Genomic DNA, 18,735 nt, shown 5'->3' with positions numbered 1-18,735 from the left:
CACACACACCCCCACCCACACCCACACACACAAACACACACCCAGACCCACACACATCCACACACACAGACACACCCACACCAACACACACCTAGACACACACACACACACCCACACACACACGCACACACACACCAACACACCTAGACACACACACCCACCCACACACACACTCACCCACACACACACACACCAACACACCTAGACACACACACCCACAGACACAGACACACACACCAACACACACCCAGACACACACACCCAGACATACACACCCACACACACAGACACACCCACACCAACACACACAGACACACCCACGCCCACACACACCCACACATACACACACACCAGCACACACCTAGACACACACACCCACACACACACACACACCAACACACCTAGACACACACACCCACAGACACACACATCAACACACACCCAGACACACACACACACACCCACACACACAGACACACCCACACCAACACACACACAGACACACACACACACACCCTCACACACCAACACACACCCATACACACACACACACACACACACACACACACACACACACACACACACACACACACACACACACACATGTAATGCAGGGAGTCAAATCCAACATTAGTGGCAGGGAAATTATAGGAAATTGTTCCAAAGGGCAGAATTAATTTGCATTTAATTGATCAGGGAAAATCACACACACACACAGTGTTGGTCTGTTCAGAGGAGAAACGTCTGAGTGCACTTTTCCATTTGAAGTAATTGATTTGGACCCTAGTATGGTCTTCAATAAGGTTCTGTTCAGTACTGAGTTTATTATTCAACAATTGATTAGTCAGGGTTTGGACACTGACAAGAGAGTCGGCCTTTGAGTGGTGGGACAGGCATCAGCAAACACGTAGCTTGTTTCTGCTCCTGCACCACCATAATGGGTACAGCCTCACTCAGCTCTCTCTCTCTCTCTCTCTCTCTCTCTGTCTTCTTTCTTACGGGGATGACATGCTCACAGAATGGTGAAAGGTGATGGACAGGGCCATGGCCCTCCTTTCCACACGGGGAGGGGTTGGATTGACTGAGAGGAGCAAAGTTGTGACACTGCCAACTGCTAGTGCAGCCGACGTCTCTTTAACATTAAGAGAGTGGCCACAAAGTGTTGCAGTGAAGTTTATCAGGGGCTTATAAGTCTTTGGAACTCTCTTCTTCAAGAGCAATGGATCAGAAGCTTCAAATATCTTTAAGGCAGACACAGCCAGATTATACTGGACAATGAAGATTTTGCTTCTTAAACACTTTTGGGTGTATTCATGGATTTTGATCACGAAAATGGCTTTAAAATTTCCTATCGTACCGATTTTTAGATATACCCTATTTCTATGAATTTTCTGTTATATTTTAAGTCTACTTCAAGCAGCCAAACATGTCATTGAAAATTCATTTTCTCCATTCGCGCTTGGATTCCTTCCCGGCCGATCCTGGTGCCATCAGTGACGAACACGGTGAAAGGTTTCACCAGATCATGGAAAATCTGGGCAACTGGAATCCATCAGTGCAGGCCGACTGTTGTTGGACACTGACAGGAGAGGCATCAGATGTTGAGTATAAACAAAAATCAGCGGCAAAACATTTTTAGGTCAGTTGAACTAACGCAACGTGTCAGCACCATTATCCGATTAAACAGGCTAAATTCAATAAAAGTTAATTTAATGTTTCCCCAACTTCCTACGTGATCCAGAAAATCTGAAACTATCTTTGTGTTCAGCTTGAAGTTATAATCCCTCATTTTTTTCAGAAAGCAAACCTTTGAAAAAAATTGGTGTCCGGTGTTATTGATGAGCAAGGGTTACCAAGGGATATAGAGGGGTTGAAGGGTTACCAAGGGATAGAGGGGGTGAAGGGTTACCAAGGGATAGAGAGGGGTGAAGGGTTACCAAGGGATAGAGAGGGGTGAAGGGTTACCAAGGGATGCAGAGGGGTGAAGGGTTACCAAGGGATAGAGAGGGGTTGAAGGGTTACCAAGGGATAGAGGGGGTGAAGGGTTACCAAGGGATAGAGAGGGGTGAAGGGTTACCAAGGGATAGAGAGGGGTGAAGGGTTACCAAGGGATGCAGAGGGGTGAAGGGTTACCAAGGGATAGAGAGGGGTGAAGGGTTACCAAGGGATACAGAGTTGAGTAGAATGCATTTAGTGAATACTAAATGATGAAATATATCATTTGGTAACCTCACACCTCCATCTGATGTTCACTCTCGTCCTCCTCACTTCCTGCTACTTGGGAAGGGAGTTGAGAAGGGCGAGGGTGTGGGAGAGGAGACTTCCCTTGCAGCGCTGACATCTCTGTATGCTGGCACCATGCACATATTTACCAGGAGCACCTCTGCCAGCAAGAAGTGGGCGGGAGGAGGGTAGGAAATGGATCACATCAGGGCTGAGTCCAAGACCCACACATCTTTTGCTGATGCAACCACTACACTGGCCGCACTCCTACTAGCCGACTGCAGGTGGCGCCCACCATACCTGCAGGTAGGCAACCTGGGAGGCTGGCCCCACCTGTCGGCTGTCCATCACCGGCCCGTATAAAGACTCCAGTCAGCCCTTTAGGGACAGTCAGACACGTGGAGCCAGCAGAATACAGAGACCTGGTGTGTTCGTTTAAGATAATTAAAGCCTGTGGCACAGTCCATGGATGTTATTTGCGCATCTGATGGTGTTGGGGGGGGGGGGGGGGTCAGATCGAGCCCGTGATGAGTTTTCTTTTTGCCTTTATTCATGGCGAGTTCCGTGTTTATTGATTCATGGAAAAGAACAACAGTCTGTGGCTGCATTTCAACTCAGGCATCCACCACCAATCCAACCCCACCACACACCCCTCCCCCAAACGACCCTGGCTGTATCCGCATCACTGATGTCCAATCCATAACTCTACAAGCTTGCAAGCATTGAATGCCTTGGGTGTAGCTAGCAATGCAAGGAAGCCCGTGCAAAGCTGGTAATAGGCCCAGGCCAGATTGGAAATGTGGGCCCCATTTCAAACTGCTCATTAAGTAATCAGTGCTAAATACATATAATTTATGTATGGGTATATTCATGTACATGTCGTGTACATGATCTACTTACAAACAACAGGACAGAATAAAACTAGAAAGATTTATAAAAAATGTAATCTGTATTAATCTTTTTATAAATTGTCTTTAAAATATTAAAATTTTGTGCTAAAGGATTCCACCTTGATTCTCTTTATCAATAAACTTTACCAAGGCAAAGATTCCTCCCTTTGCCTCTACCAAAGGAGTAGGCCCCCTCAAAACCTTAGGCCCATGCCAACTAGCCCTCCCCCCTCCTCCCTCACCCCCTCCCCCAAACTCTGTTCTGGCCTAAGTGCAGATACAACAGTAACAAAAATGTTCTGTATCTCTTTGTCTTTCTATTCCTTTACATGCACTTAATTATTTAAGCTTTAAAGAAGGATTCTACTTAGAACCTCAACTAAGACACCGTTTTTCAATTTCCCTCTCTGTCTGGTTCCAATTTCCATTTCTTTGCCCACTCCTGTTTTTCATTTTCTCTCAAACCTTCCACCTCGTTTCCCCAATCTTCTCCCTTTTAATCTGTCTCTCCACCTAATCTGCCTCACAGCACCTGAATACGTCTGGGATTGTCTGATCTCAGAAGCTAAGCAGGCTCAGGATGGGTCAGTACTTGGAGGGGAGACGGCCTGGGAACACCCGGTGCTGTGGGTTTCTGTCAGGGGCGCTGGACAAAGTGGTGAATGTGTCTGCCTTATGGTAGAAAAAAGTTAAAGAATTTCATGTATATTACATTCTACGTGACAATAATGGAACCTTTACCTCTCTCACCTTCTGCCCCTACCAGCTTCTTGCACCATCCCCCCCCCTCCTCACACCCCCTTTATTCTCTTTGGTAGACTTGACATCACCCCTTCTCACCTTAGCCTCAACCTGAAACGATGACTGACCATTTCTGCAACAGCTCATTGGTTGCTCCAGTGGTTCTCAACTTTTTCCTGTCCACTCACATCCCATTTTAAATAATCCCTACGCCATCGGTGATCTGTGATTAGTAAGGTATTGCTTAAGGTGGGATGTGAGTGGAAAGAAAAAGTTTGAAAGCAACTGTTTGAATCGTCCCTCATGGACTCGTTATGTGCAGGGTTTCAGAGCTCCAAAGGAAATGGGCCAATGACCATTTTTCTCAAGGAAAATAGTTCAGTAACAATTGGGTCTGGAGCAGTGATTCTCAACCTTCCCACTCACACACCATCTTCAGTAATCCCTTCCTAACCACAGAGCACGTATGGCATAGGTTGAGAACCACTGAACTAATATAAGAGTGTGGACTTTGGCACATTTTTCCCACTTTACTAGAGCATATGTTAATAACCCTGTGGGCAAACAGTTCAAAATTAAGCATTGAAGAAACAAAGCTTTACCAGTCGCAGATCCCCAGGGCCATGAGCCATCACTGAGAGGTTGTTCTGCCGTGACATCGCTGGTCTCTCAACTCAAAGCCCAGAGAATGTGGGCACCTTTTAAAGGTGTTTATGTCAAAGCCCTTTTTTTTAAATCTTTCTGTTGTCCTTGAAACTAAGCTGTGTTGTATTTGCCTTTTCCCTCCCACAGCATCAGCATAAAGTCTGTCATTGGGCACAGATAATTTTTTCACTTGGCCAGTCTACTGCCAGATGACCAGTTTCTTCTTCCACACCACTCACCTACATCCTTGCAAAGGTCCGAAAGACGTGCACCTTGAAGTTCTGGGATGCACTGCAATCTTGGGGGCAGAGGAGCTCATTACTTTCTGAACCCTGAGCTGGCAATCGTCATGAGGTCTTGCATTTAGATAGGTCTTGCAATAGTCCAACTAATTTACATCCAACGGGATCAGACCTGAAATGATCATTGATGATATCATCAATATACATTTACTGATGCATTTAAATTCTTGCTTCCTGCAGCTACACGTCAATAAAACACATGATAAGTATCAATTAAATTCGCACAATTTACTTTGAGAGGAGAAAAAACTGTTTCCCTTTCAAAAGTTGCTAATGCAACATTTTGTTTTGAATTTCATTCAACTACTTTCGATGTGCATTTGATGTCGGAGAGTAACCAAATATTGGTGACTGTGCTCATTCCGCACACAACTCAGATGCCTCCTATCCTCTGGCTCTCTTCCTGGATCCCACGCGATCTAACTTTCCAGACGAGTGCTATGCTTGGACCTTGTCAACGGCCTTGCAGAAGTCCACACTTCTAGAACGTCCTTCGTCAAACCTCTCCCTCACCTATTCAAGAAATTCAAGAGGCACGACCTTCCACGTACAAAGCTGGACTGAATCAGTCCCTGCCGACCCACGTTGCACAGGTACGAATACTCGCTTTACGCAAATTCACATTTCCGAAGAAACTTGTGTTCACTTTTACGAAAGCAGGGAGCCGTTTTAGAGGCTGTACGTGCACCCTGAGCAGCCCCTTCCCTGGGAACTACGATCAGATGTCAATAGATAGATGACCCTCTTCCTCTCTCTCCTACATCCCAGTCCTCCCACCGTAGGTTGGGCACGGCCATCTTGATTCTTGCGCACATGCGGTTGTTGATCAACCTATCAATGTTGATTTTGTGCCCTTAACTCTCGCGCATGCGCCAACTAAACTCCAATACGTGAACCACGCACGCGCCAACCGAAGACTCGCGCATGTGCACAGGAATCAAGAGGGCCGTGCCCAGCCTACGGACATTGGGACTCCGACTAACAAGGTAAGAACGCACATTTTGGCTCTGACATGCCCTGTATCCCTGTTATAGTTTGTCAGATACAACATATACTGTGTAAATGTTATATTTTGAAACAAATCTTTGGACGTAAGTCGCATAGGTTGCAATTTGGGGAGTTACCTATATATATCTAATGAATCTGGCCTCAGTATCGTTCTATGGCAGGTGTGTTTAGCTCAGTACTCTAGTTATTTTTCTTTAATTTACTTCTTTAATCAACAACAGTTCCATGTGGGTTTGAATAAATGTTATACTTTTGTTCATTTTTAAATAAATTCCAAATCTATTTAAATTCCTGAATAACTGAGACAGTGAAAGCCAGTTTAACAGAGCTCTTTTGACGGTTAGAGGTGATCGGGGCAGTGGTGGTCACATTGTACGGTGGCCGAGAGGTCAGTCAAGGAACCAAAGCCTTGAAGTTATTGGGGTTGACAGGACTGGAGAAATGGGGGTATAACTGAAGGGGGTTCATTGCATGAGAGTTTGGGTTAGATTGGGTACGATCCATCCCAATTGAGCAGTCCTTCCAGGCATCTGACAAGACCTGGGAAATGTTCAGGCAAGGGCTGATAAATATTCATTAATATTCAACCTCCTTCAGTTAAAGGGTCTGTTAATCAGCTCCACATAATTGACACTGGCAACAAATAGATAGGGTTGTACAGGAAAGCTTTTGTCATATTGGCCTTTGCAGATCAAAGTACTGAGTATAAGAGTTGGGATGCTATGGTGAAGTTGTATGAGACCCAAATTTGAAGAATTGTGTGCAGTTCTGGTTGCCTATATCAGTAAGAGGAGAGGCAATTAGGACTTGAAGAACTGAGTTACAGGGAAAGGACTCTGTTCCCTGGAGCGCAGAAGAATGAGGGAGATGTGATGAAGGTGTACAGAATTATGATGGGTATAGATAGAGTAAATAGAAGCAGCCTTTTACCTCTGAGGTTAGGAGAGTTAAAATCTAGAGGGCATTAGTTGAGGGCGAAAGTGGAAAGGTTTTATGGAAAATTAGGACGATCTTCTTCGCACAGAGAATGGTGGAAGCGTGGAATGAGCTGCCAACTGAATTGGTAAATGCGGGCTCAATTTTGACACTGAATAAAAATTTGGGCAGGTATATAGACAAGAGACACTTGGAGGGATATGGTCCGGGTGAAGGTCAGAGGGACGAGGCAAAAAAAATAGTTCAGCATAGATGAGAAGGGCTGAAGGGCCTGTGTTCTATGGTTCGAACCACAACTATGTTAGCAAAGTAGCTGCAAGAACTGGTCAGAGGCTGGAGATTCTGTGGCAAGTGACTTGTCTCCTGGCAACCCCAAAGCCTCTCCATTCATCTCAAGCCTAGATCATGAATGGATGTCTTCAGGCTGATAGCCAGGGTGAGCTGTACCCCTCTGGGAGCCGCCATTGTGAAATTGTTGACTGTCTGAATGGTTCACTCGTGCACCTCAGCGAAGGAAGCTTCCAATCCTTAACCGAATTGGTCTCTAGGATTCCAAACCTGGCAGCGGGTGGCACAGTTGTCGGGGCGCTATTACACCACCAACGATCTGAGTTCATATACGCTGTTACCTGTAAGGGGCTTATACTTTCTCCCCGTGACCACGTGAGTTTTCCACAGGGACTCCGGTCTCCTCCCACCTTCCAAGTCATAAGGGATGAGCAGGTAAATTGGTCACATGGGTGGCACAGGCTCATGGGCTGGAAAGGATTGTTACCGTAAAAAAAAATTTTAATCATCTGAAATGGTCCAAGGAGTCACTCTCCACAGGAATGGTTTATGACCAGAGATGCAATGCAAATTAATAAACTCCAGAAAAATGTAATTTTACTAATGAGGTAAAAGCAGATGGGTGTTACAAAGACACACATAGAAGCTGATCAAACACAGCTTGCTCTTGCATAACTTTTTATGTGTCGAGTCGGTCAATGTTTAGCCCGATTTTGAAAGATCTTGGTTGCAGATACAATTGTACTATCTACTGGATAAGAAGGAGACTATTGTGAAAAATAAAACATAACAAAATACCCTTGTTTAAACCTGGGGTCTGGACCAGCCCAGAATTTAGTTTTACCTATTTTGCTTCTTTAACATATACCTGCTGGTAATTAATCTTTAAATCAGAGAACAGTGCGGTGGCAAGCGAATGGTATTAGTTTTCAGTTAATCTGGCAGAAAGACCTTATACAGACAATGAGCTAAATCATGTTTACTGAGAGAAGCCAGCGGTCTGCTCAAGCATGTGTGTGTGTGTGTGTGTGTGTGTGTGTGTGTGTGTGTGTGTGTGTGTGTGTGTGTGTGTGTGTGTGTGTGTGTGTGTGTGGAGCTAATACCCCACTATGTAATTGGATCCTGGATTTCCTCACCTCCAGATCACAATCAGTGAAGATTGGTAAGAACTTCTCCATCAGTACCGGAGAACACAGGGCTGTGTTCTTAGCCCCCTGCTCTACTCACTTCATACCTACGACTGTGTGGCTTGGTTCAACAATAACACCATCTATAAATTTGCCAATGATACCACGGTAGTGGGTTGTATAAAGAAAGGGATGGGTCTGCCTACGGGATAGAGATTGAAAACTTGGCTGAATGGTGCATCAACAACAACCTTGCACTCAATGTCACCAAAACTAAGGAGCTGATTGTTGACGGGAAAGCCAGAGGTGTAGATCCAGTGATTATTGGGAGATCAGAGGTGGAGAGGGCAAGCACATTCAGGTTCTTTTGTCATTTACGAATCCCTGAATTTTATCAGGCTTGTTTTTGAGAGCATTTAAATATTGATCAGAAATGCTCCCATCAAGGGGGAAAAAAGCAAAATAAACATCAAATGGGGAAGCTAATCAATTTTTTTAAAAATATTATAATGTCAGGGACCATGGAGAACAAAGTCCATGTCATGCAGTTCTGAGAGACCATTGGAAAACACTTCAACCTTCCTTTATTGTCATGTGATAATACACTAAATCGCCTTCTGTCTGAGCAAGGCAAAGAGTTACCATTAGGGTCGCCCGGCGCCCCCTCGCCATATGAGAGAAAGAGAATCAAAAGAGAGTCCCTGGGGATTCACTGAGCGTCCGCGGATTTGCCTCCAGCGCTCCCGCAACCCCTGCATCCGCCCAGACTCCCGTTCGATTCAATCGGCAGCCCGAGCTCCAGATCCAAACCTCTTCTATCTTCGGGTCCAACTTTAAAATCAAAAGCCCCCGCAGGGGGAAGATGAAGATCACAAGATCGCAAATAGGAGCGAGACTCTGCAGCCTTCCCGTGTCCTCAGCACCACCCGCCCTACCACCTTCTTAGATATCATTAAAAAATTTAGCCACAAAGCTAGTGATTCCATAATCCATATAATTAACAAAATGGTCCCAACACTGACCCCTACGGAATACCACTGATAACCACTATCCAACCAGATTCCTGACTAACAGCCGAAGCTCTACCCCATGTGAGTTTCCTTCCCGTAATTCCACTGCTCGCACCTTGTTTATGTGTGGCACCTTTGAAAGACCAGACTTTCCCACAGCTTTTTTTCACCTGAGGGACCAGTTATTCTAGTCAACTCCTCGAACAAATATCATAAGTCCCAAGTACAGTTGCTGGAAAGGGGAATGCCTGAAGATCTGGCAAGGTCAGGCAACAGATACAGCTGCCTGTCAATCTGACACAGACTCTTACAGATGTGTGGTGGAAAGTGTGCTGTGGAGACACCGTTACCCCTGAGCGTAAAGCCCTGCCAAAGGTAGCGGACACAGCCCAGGACATCACAGACAAAACCCTCCCCACCATCGAGAACATCTACGGGGAACGCTGCCGTCGGGAGAGCAGCAGTGATCACCAAGGATCCGCACCACCCAGAACCCCCTCTGTTCTCGCTGCTGCCATCTGGAAAGAGATCTAGGTACCACAAGACTCGCCCCACCAGGTTCAGGAACAGCTGCTCCCCCTCCACCATCAGACTCCTCAACCACAAACTCAATCAGGGGCTCTTAGTTTTGCACTTGATTGGTTTTTTTATCTCTCTCTCTGTATTGCACAGTCAGTTTGTTTACATGTGTCCATTGTGTACAGTTTTTTTTTGCACTTCCAAAAAGTGGCAATGCTGCCTGGCCCGCAGGAAAAGAATCTCAGGGTTGTATGTGATGTCATGTATGTCCTCTGGCAATAAATCGGAAACCTGAATCTTTCTCTCTCTCTCCCTCTCTCTCTCTCCATGGATGCTGCTTGACCTGGAGAACTTCGAGCATTTTTAGCGTTCATTTCAGAGCCTCTCAATCAGCAGGTGTATGAGAGAGCAACTAATGGGAGATAAATGCAACTGATCAATGGCCATCTGTTGGACTTCTACACCGGCAACACAAGACAAAATCTAAACTATGGAACCAGATTGGAGGAAAAAGAGAAACTTGCTTGATTCAAACCACAGAAGTGGACTGTGGCTTCTCAACACTCAACATCTGAATTAATCACCATGACATGATCAAAAAATAGCTCATCAAAATCCATGTGCTGGCTCCTGTCCAACCACAACACGTTCTTATTAGCATGAATTACAAACGCCGCTCTAGATCTGGAATGTTTCAAATCCATTGTTCAAAGGTCAGGTTGTCCACTGAGTCACGATCCAAGGTAATAATACATTAAAGATGTAACAGGCTTGATATACTTTATCTTTTTCCTGCCTTAATGCAAAGAGTCACCATTAGCATCGCCCCCTACAGTGCAAGAGAACAAAAGAGAGTCCCTTCAGAGTCACTGAGTTCCCGTGGATTCGCCTACAGTGCTCCTGTTCAGTTCATCGGCCACCCGAGCTCCAGATCCAAAGCTCCAACATGACCAGGAAGCCTTCAACACCCAAGTACATTCATTTAGCTGCAATATTGTGGTCATTAGTGTTTGGCTGTGTACAGTCTGGTATGGGAAAAGGTCCGTGCGGGCAGCAGGGGGATGCGACTTCATGAGTTATCGCACTGGGTGACGCCACTGTCCATTCAGCTGAGGAAATGCCATGCGACCAAGATACAGCAAAGGTTATGGAGCACTGATGGACATTCCACTCACTAAACCCACATCCATCCAACACTGGATGTGTGCCCTTGGAGCACCCGCAGTGTCAGAATGAATACAACAGCATTAATGAGTGTATTGTCATATACATTGTACAATGTCCACATGCACTGAAATTCTTACTTGTTGCATCCAAAGAGACACTTCATTTAAAAAAAATACAGTAAAACACCTGACACCTGGCAGCCTCAAGTGGAAAAAAAAATCGAGGAAAATAAATTTAAAAATTAAAGTAAATAAGGAAATAATAGGTAAAAAGTACATAAGTTTAAAATTGTGAAAGTAAATGTTCTCTGTAGGAACACAGAAACCTTTGGTGAAGATGGGAGCAAATATTCAGACAGCAGAGTGACTTGGTCGGCCTTTGCTCGGAGTAGTTGCTTGTATAAAGTTGTATTTGAATAAAATGGCATCACCCAAGACTAAGGGCTGGTTGATGCCGCTCGCCATTGAGGTGACTCTCTTAAAATGTCTCCATATCCCTCAGCCTCAGTCAGAAGGTTTATCTGTAAACTTGGGGGGAGGGGGGGGTTAATTATCTATAATGTTATTCTTCATCTTTCGGGCGGCTCCGTGGAGGGGGAGGAACCTGCAGATCCAGCGTTGGTGAAATGTTTTCAAAGGATGTGACTGAAAATAAAGTAAAATGCTTTAAGGTTGATAAGTTCAGGCAAGTGAAGTACATTATTTTTGTCTTTTGTCTTTTAAGCTGTTTATTCTTAATGCAGGTGGGTTATTTAGCTATTGTAAGCCTCAAGCAACTGGAAAATATATTTATCCAGCATCTACCAATCCCCATAGGTGCCGGATACCAGGGATTTTACTGCACAAAATTGAATTTAAAAGAGGTACTATAATACAAAAGATGGATAAATAATAAATATTCACAGTGCAAGGAAATAATGAATTTACACTAGTGCAGGCAGTCCAGGTAAGTGTAACAAGGGGAGGTTTGAGGGCCGGAAAGAAAGTATTGTTGAAGGTAGAGGTGCTGTTCTTCAGGCTTCGAACCTTTCGCCCGATGATAGCGGTGAGAAGACTGTTGTTAATGCTGCCTGTCTTCTTGAGGCAGTGCCTCACAGAGATATCTTCAATGGAAAGGAGGTCAGATCCTGGCTGTGTCTGCAGCCCTTTGTGTCCTGGAAGTTTGAATTACTAATCCAAGCTCTGATGCAAACATTCTGGAATAGTTTCCTCAGTGTAACTGAAGTTTGTTGGAGTCACTGGGCAACAATTTTTTTTTAAAGGTTTGCTTCCTGAAAAAAGTTGGGGATTATGATAGACGACTTCAAGCTGAACACGAAGATCATTTCAGATGTGCTGTAACACGTAAGAAGTTGGAGAAACATTAAATTAACTTTTACTGAATTTAGCTCATTTAATCGGATAATGGTGCTGACATGTTGCATTAGTTCAACTGACCTAAAAATGTTTTGCTACTGATTTTCGTTTGTACTTGGCATCTGATGCCTCTCGTGTCAGTGCCCAACAATAGTGTCGGCCAGCACTGATGGATTCTTGTTGCCTTGATATCGCTTTTCCGTGGTTGCAATGTCTTGGTGAAACCTTTCGTCGTGTTCGTCACGGACAGCACCAGGACCAGCAGGGAAGGAGTCCGATTGCGAAGGCAGAATATGAATTTTCAATGACATATTGTACTTCCTTGAAGTAGACTTAAAATATGACAGAAAATCACAAAAACAGGGTTATATCTAAAAGACAATAAAGAAATTATCAAACCACAATCTAAAAGACGATAGGAAAATTTTAAGGTGATTTTTATAATCAGATTCAGATTTATCGTCAGAGTACATACACGATGTCACATATAACCTTGAGATTCTTTTGGAAGTAAAACACGGAAATCTGTAGACACCGTGGTTGATGTAAAAATACAATGCCGTGCCGTGTCCTTTACGTAGCAAAGTTAAAAATGCATAAGCCACATTTCGGGTTTGAGCCCTTCATCAAGGTATGGGAGAAAAAAAAAAGATTCCTTTCATGCGGGCGAGGCAGAATTACCACTTATTGGCAGTGCAAAAAAAAAACTGACTCAACGTTCACATGTAGACAAATAAAGAAATGTCAACAAACTGTGTAACAGAGAAAAGAAAATCAATAAAGTGCACAAGTCTTAAATGAGCCCCTGATTGGGTTTGTTGTTGAGGAGTTTGATTATGAGGGGGAGCAGCTGTTCCTGAACCTGGTGGTGCAGGCCTTGTGGCACCGAGACCTCTTTCCTGATGGTAACAACTCAAAATACACCCAAAAATGTTCAGGAATCAAAATCTTCATTGTCCAGTGGTATTTGCCAACATTCCATTGTCCTCAGAGCAGCTTCCTTTCAATGTGCCTCGAAGCATTGTGTCACAGAAAATTACGAAGAATTTCATCAAACCTGGCCTCAGCCTCTCACAAGCCTTGACTTCTCGGTGAATTTCACAATTCATAACACATCACTGACCCAACAGGTTCCTAATCAGTCAGATAACGGTTATGCCAGTGTTGGGTAATATGTGTCAACATTGCACAGCACACCCAAAAACACAAAAAAACAAGTTCTGTTGTGTTTCCAATAATTACTCTCAAGTAACACCAAGCATAAATTGTTTCTGATGGGTCCTCTCCCAGGCTACTCCCTCTCAGCAGGGATATTCTCCCACTCTGGTGCCCTGATCTACTCCGCTGATCCCTTGGAGAGCACACCCTTTCGAGGTCCGCTACCAAGCATTCACACACAGGGTACAGAGCTGCATGGTTTCCAAGAAAAGGATTAACAGCGTAACAACAGGGCAGTAGGATCCATGGAGGAGCACTGCGTCCCCATTTCCCAGTTAAACAACCAGGTGATAGGACTCTGTGGAGGAGCACTCTGTCCTTGCTTCCTAGGGTTGTCGATATAACAAACAGGCAAAAGGATCGCACGGAACAGTGCTGTGTCATTGCTCCACAAGGCTGATGGTTTAACAACCGGCTGGAGGAACCCATGGAGCAGCACTGTGGGAGGGAGGCTAGTGAACAAATAGTGGGGACGTTTTAAAATGTCACTGGCCAAGGGGGAAGTGCCGGAGGACTGGAGGGTGGCTCGTGTTGTTCCGCTGTTCAAAAAAGGATCCACAAGTAAACCTGGTAATTATGGGCCTGTAAGTCTGACGTTGGAGGTGGGTAAATTAATGGAAAGTGTTCTTAGAGATGGTATATACAACTATTTGGAAAGACATGGATTGATTTGGAGTAGTCAGTATGGTTTTGTACACAGTAGGTCAGGTTTAACAAATCTTATAGAGTTTTTCGAGGAGGTTACAAAAAAGGTTGATGAGGGGAAGGCGGTGGATGTTGTCTATTTGGACTTTAGTAAGGCTTTTAACAGGGTTCCCCATAAGATGTTAGTAAGGAAGGTGGAAGCATTAGGTATTAATGATGAAGTAGTGAAATGGCTTCAACACTGGTTGGATGGGAGATGCCAGAGAGTAGTGGAGGAAAATTGGAGGCCGGTGACAAGTGGAGTGCCTCAGGGACTGGTACTAGGCCCACTGCTGTTTGTCGTGTATATTAACGATCTAGACTATAGGTTTAGTAAATTTGCAGATGATACAAAAGTTCTGGTGTCATAGACAGTGAGGAAGATTATCAAATCTTAGGCCAGTTAGAAGAATGGGCTGAAAGATGGCAGATGGGGTTTAATACTGATAAATATGAAGTGCTACATTTTGGTAGGACTAATCAAAATAAATCATACACGTTAAATGGTAGACAATTGAGGAGTGCAGTGGAACAAAGGGATTTAGAAATCATGCTACATAATTCCCTGAAAGTTGAATCACATGTAGATAGGGTGGTAAAGAAGGCATTTGGTATGTTGGCTTTCATAAATCAGTGTATTGAAAAAGGAGTTGGGATGTTATGTTGAAGTTGTATAAGGTATTGATAAGGCCAAATTTGGAATATTGTGTGCAGTTTTGGTCACCGAATTACAGGAAGGATATAAACAGTATAGAGAGTGTAGAGGAGGTTTACAAGAATGTGGCCAGGGTTTCAGAGTTTGAGTTACAGGGAAAGGTTGAGCAGGCTGGGACTTTATTCCCTGGAGCGTAGAAGATTGAGGGGCGATTTGATAGAGGTATTCAAAATTATAAGGGGGACAGATGGAGTCAATGTGGACAGTCTTTATCCACTGAGAATGGGGGAGGTTCAAACAAGAGGGCATGGATTGAGAGTAAAAGGGGAACAGTTTAAGGGAAACACTAGGGAGAATTTATTCATGCAGAGGGTGGTGGGGGTGTGGAATGAACTTCCGGCAGAGGTGGTAGAAGCGAGATGAATGTTAATATTCAAGGAAAAGTTGGATAACTATATGGACGGGAGAGGTATGGAGGGTTATGGGCCGAATGCAGGTTGGGACTAGGTGAGAGAAGATGTTCAGTAGGGCCAAACTGGCCTTTTCTGTGCTGTAAATGGTTATATGGTTACTGTGTCTCCATTCCCTGAGATTGATGGTGTAATAACTGGCCAGTAGAACCCTGTGGAGCAGCGCTCTGACTCTGCTCCCCCAGGGCCGACAGTATAACAACCAGGCAGTAGGACCTGGCAGACCAGAACTGTGTCTCTCCTCCCTGGGACTGACAGTATAACAAGCAGGCAGTAGGCCCCCACGGAGCAGCGCTGTGTCTCTGCTACCTGATGCCAACAGTATAACAACCAGGCAGTAAGACCCTGTGGACCAGTGCTGTGTCACCATTCCCTGGGACCTACAGGTCCAGGCATTATAGCCCCACAGAGTGTGACTCCATTCCCGGGTAGTAGGACCTCACGGAGCAGCTCTGTTGTCCCCAGGGTTGACAGAGTAAATAATGTCTTCACTCCCCGGGGCCAAAAGTGCAACAACCAGGCAGTAGGACCTCACGGAGCAGTGCTGCGTCTCCGCTCCCTGAGGCGCACGGTCTATCGACAGGGTAGTAGGACCCACACCGGCAGCAGAGCTGCCGTCTCCGTAGTCCCAGCACCACCACCATTTTTCTCATTCTAAAGCCATTCTAAAGTCTGTGGTTGGTATCCACCCCCACTTGGGACAAGATATACTTGCCAACTTCATTCACTTCCCCAGGCTGGGGAAGATTGGCCTGGGCATTTGCTCTGTTCCACATCAGCCTTTATTCAACCGTACTTTAACCTAGCAGGAAAAGTTTCTAAACATTGCGCCTATCATTTGTTCCTTTTAAAAGCTGCATTGTACGATCAGGAACGACCACCCTCCTCTACATATGAACATCACTGTAGTGGAGAGCACCAAGTGACCTACTGTGGACACTCAGCATCTCCTCACTGGTTAGGAAGGCACAACGGTGACCTGAGAAAACTGAACCAGGCCACCATTATGTAAATCTTCTACAGGAGCTCTATGGAGAGCATCCTGGCTGGCTGCCTCACAGTGTGGTACCGCTGCTGCAGAGAAATGGATCGGAGTCTCCCCCACCTCCACCTCCCAGCCACATGATTGGCTGACATTGTTGTCGAAAGAAGGCGTGCAAAAACATTGAGGATCCCTTCCAACCTGCACACATCTTTCAGGTGCTCCCATCAGGGAAGAGATCCAGGAGGATCAGAGCCAGCTCCACCAGGCTGAGAAGCAGCTTCTTCCCACGGGCAGTGGGAACACTGAACGACCAAAGGAACTGCTCGCCCTGATCCACCGAGAATCTCATATTCATGAAACAACGTTTATTTATTTATTTGCATAGATTTAAATTTAAATTTTTTAATTTAGACATGCAGCCCAGTAACAGGCCATTTCAAGTCCATGCCGCCCAAATTACACCCCCGGTACTGAGATACTTGTGTTGCATGTTTATTATTTGTGAGTATTATGTCTGCCTGTCCCGCATCGGACTTGTCAGCCACAAGCGAGCCTGCAGCTGACGTGGACTTTTTACCCCCTCCATAAATCTTCATCCGCGAAGCCAAGCCAAAGAATTATGTCTAGTTGTGTGTCTGCATGTTTTGCACCGAGGACCGGAGAACTCTGTTTCGTCGGGTTGTACTTGTGCAGATGACAATAAACTTGATTTGACTTGACGTACTTAGCAACGTGACTGACTGCATTGTTTCATGGACAATCAATGGGGAGGTCAGCCTCTTCAATGCTGTAACAATTATACTAATAAATTATCATCCCATTCTGGCACAATTTCCATAACATATAAGCAAAGTCATTATTTAAATATTTTTGCAGTAACGCTTGAGACACAAACATTAAAAACTAAAAACTGAAGATTCTATAAATGAAAATAAGAGAGATTAAAAATGTGTTAAATACTCAGCAGGTCGGACAGAGTCTGGTCAAAACATAGAAATACTAGAAGAAGGTTCCAGCTGAGATAACTAGGGGTAAGATAAATGGATTTAATATTGCAAGGGAAAAGTCTCTTGAAAACTCTCGTAAACTGGTGGACCATGGAGAGCACTCTGGCTGGTTGCAGCAATGCTTGGTTCGGAGGCGGCAATTCTCAGGACATGAATAAGCTCCAGAGGGTTGTTAACTTGGCCTGTGACATCACAGGCACCAGACTTCACTCCATCGAGGACATCGACACAAGGTGGCACCTTAACAAAGCAACCTCCCTCCTCAAGGACCCCCCACCACCACCCAGGCCGCACCCTCTTCACTCTGCTACCATCGGGGAAAAGGTACAGGAGCCTGAAGACGAGCCCTCGGCGGCACAAGATCGGCTTCTTCCCTTCCGCCATCAGATTCCTGAATGATCGATGAACCAAAGACATTGCCTTACTTTTTGAGCATTACCATTTTTATATACCATTGTCGTAAGATGGTTCATAATATGAATGTTTGGTACTAAGATGCTGCGGCAATTAATTTCATGACTTGTTCATTACAATAAATTCTGATTCTGATCTTAAGATGTTAACTGATGCTTCTTGACCTGTTGTTTCCAGCGTTTTCTGCTTTTGTTTTAGATTTTTTAATTTTTTAATTTAGACGTACAGCATGTATTAAAGATTCAAGAAACTTGAGTATTATGTGTGATTTTATGAAAATATATATGGCCATGAAAGGAAATCTTCGTTCTGCACCAGCGAGTAAATGCCATATTTAGGGACAATTGGGAAAAACTCAGTTGTTAAGGAATCTCAGTATAAAGGTGCAAACATCGTAATTTAATTCAGGTCACTGTGTATTCAGGAAATGTAAACAAGGAAGGATGATTTGACAGCGAGAAGTGTGGAGGAACAAAGGGACCTTGGAGTTGATAAACATCTAGAAGGTTGCAGGTTGATTTAGCAACCAAGGGATAGAATACAAGAGCATGGAGGTCAGGCCAAAATTGTGGTGTGTTTCAGCCACAGATAAAGTAGCACACAGAGTACTTATTTATTTATAGGTTGTTGGCAAGATGAGGATTTATTGTTCTGTCCTAATTTGCACATTTTAGCCATCCCTTGAACAGAACTGCCCAGATCCTATGGTCAGAATCAGACTGATCTCCAGGTGCATCAGTGACTGCATTTCCTGAGAAAACTGAAGCGGGCAAGGCTGCCGGCCACCCCCATTTCAACCTTCTACTGGAGCTCTATCAAGAGCGTCACAGTGGGGTACGGCGGCTGCAGAGAAATGGATCGGAGGTCAATCCACAGGACCGTAAGAGTGGCAGAGAGGATCCCTGGGGTCCCACTCACTCCCCCCACCACCAAAATCAATGTGATCTATCAGGATCGTTGTACGAAGCAGGCCCCTTCCACCCCGCACTCAACATCTTTCATCTGCTCCCATCGAGGAAGAAATCCAGGAGGATCGGAGCCAGCACCACCAGGCTGAGGAACAGCTTCTTCCCACGGGCAGCGAGAACGCT

The 18,735-nt window shown here is 44.8% G+C and overlaps 1 protein-coding gene across 2 annotated transcripts in view; it reads right to left on the bottom strand.

Annotated features, from left to right (window-relative positions):
- LOC138745503 (sorbitol dehydrogenase-like) overlaps positions 1-4,850 on the bottom strand; it is a 45,257-nt gene extending 40,407 nt beyond the window's left edge. Inside the window, exon 1 of one of the 2 annotated variants that reach the window (XM_069902586.1) lies at positions 4,739-4,850. Coding sequence is in view for 1 of the 2 variants with exons in the window: in XM_069902584.1 (XP_069758685.1) it covers positions 4,457-4,513 (57 nt within the window). In the remaining variant the exon portion in view is untranslated. Of the gene's footprint in view, positions 1-4,456; positions 4,562-4,738 lie in introns of those variants that run through there. The other variant, XM_069902584.1, reaches the window with a different exon arrangement.
- Positions 4,851-18,735: the final 13,885 nt, after the last annotated feature.

This window comes from Narcine bancroftii, chromosome 11, assembly GCF_036971445.1.
Source record: "Narcine bancroftii isolate sNarBan1 chromosome 11, sNarBan1.hap1, whole genome shotgun sequence".
NCBI classification, from domain to species: Eukaryota; Metazoa; Chordata; class Chondrichthyes; order Torpediniformes; family Narcinidae; genus Narcine; species Narcine bancroftii.
Note: the sequence above shows the minus strand (reverse complement) of the source record. Positions and strands in the feature narration are given on the sequence as shown.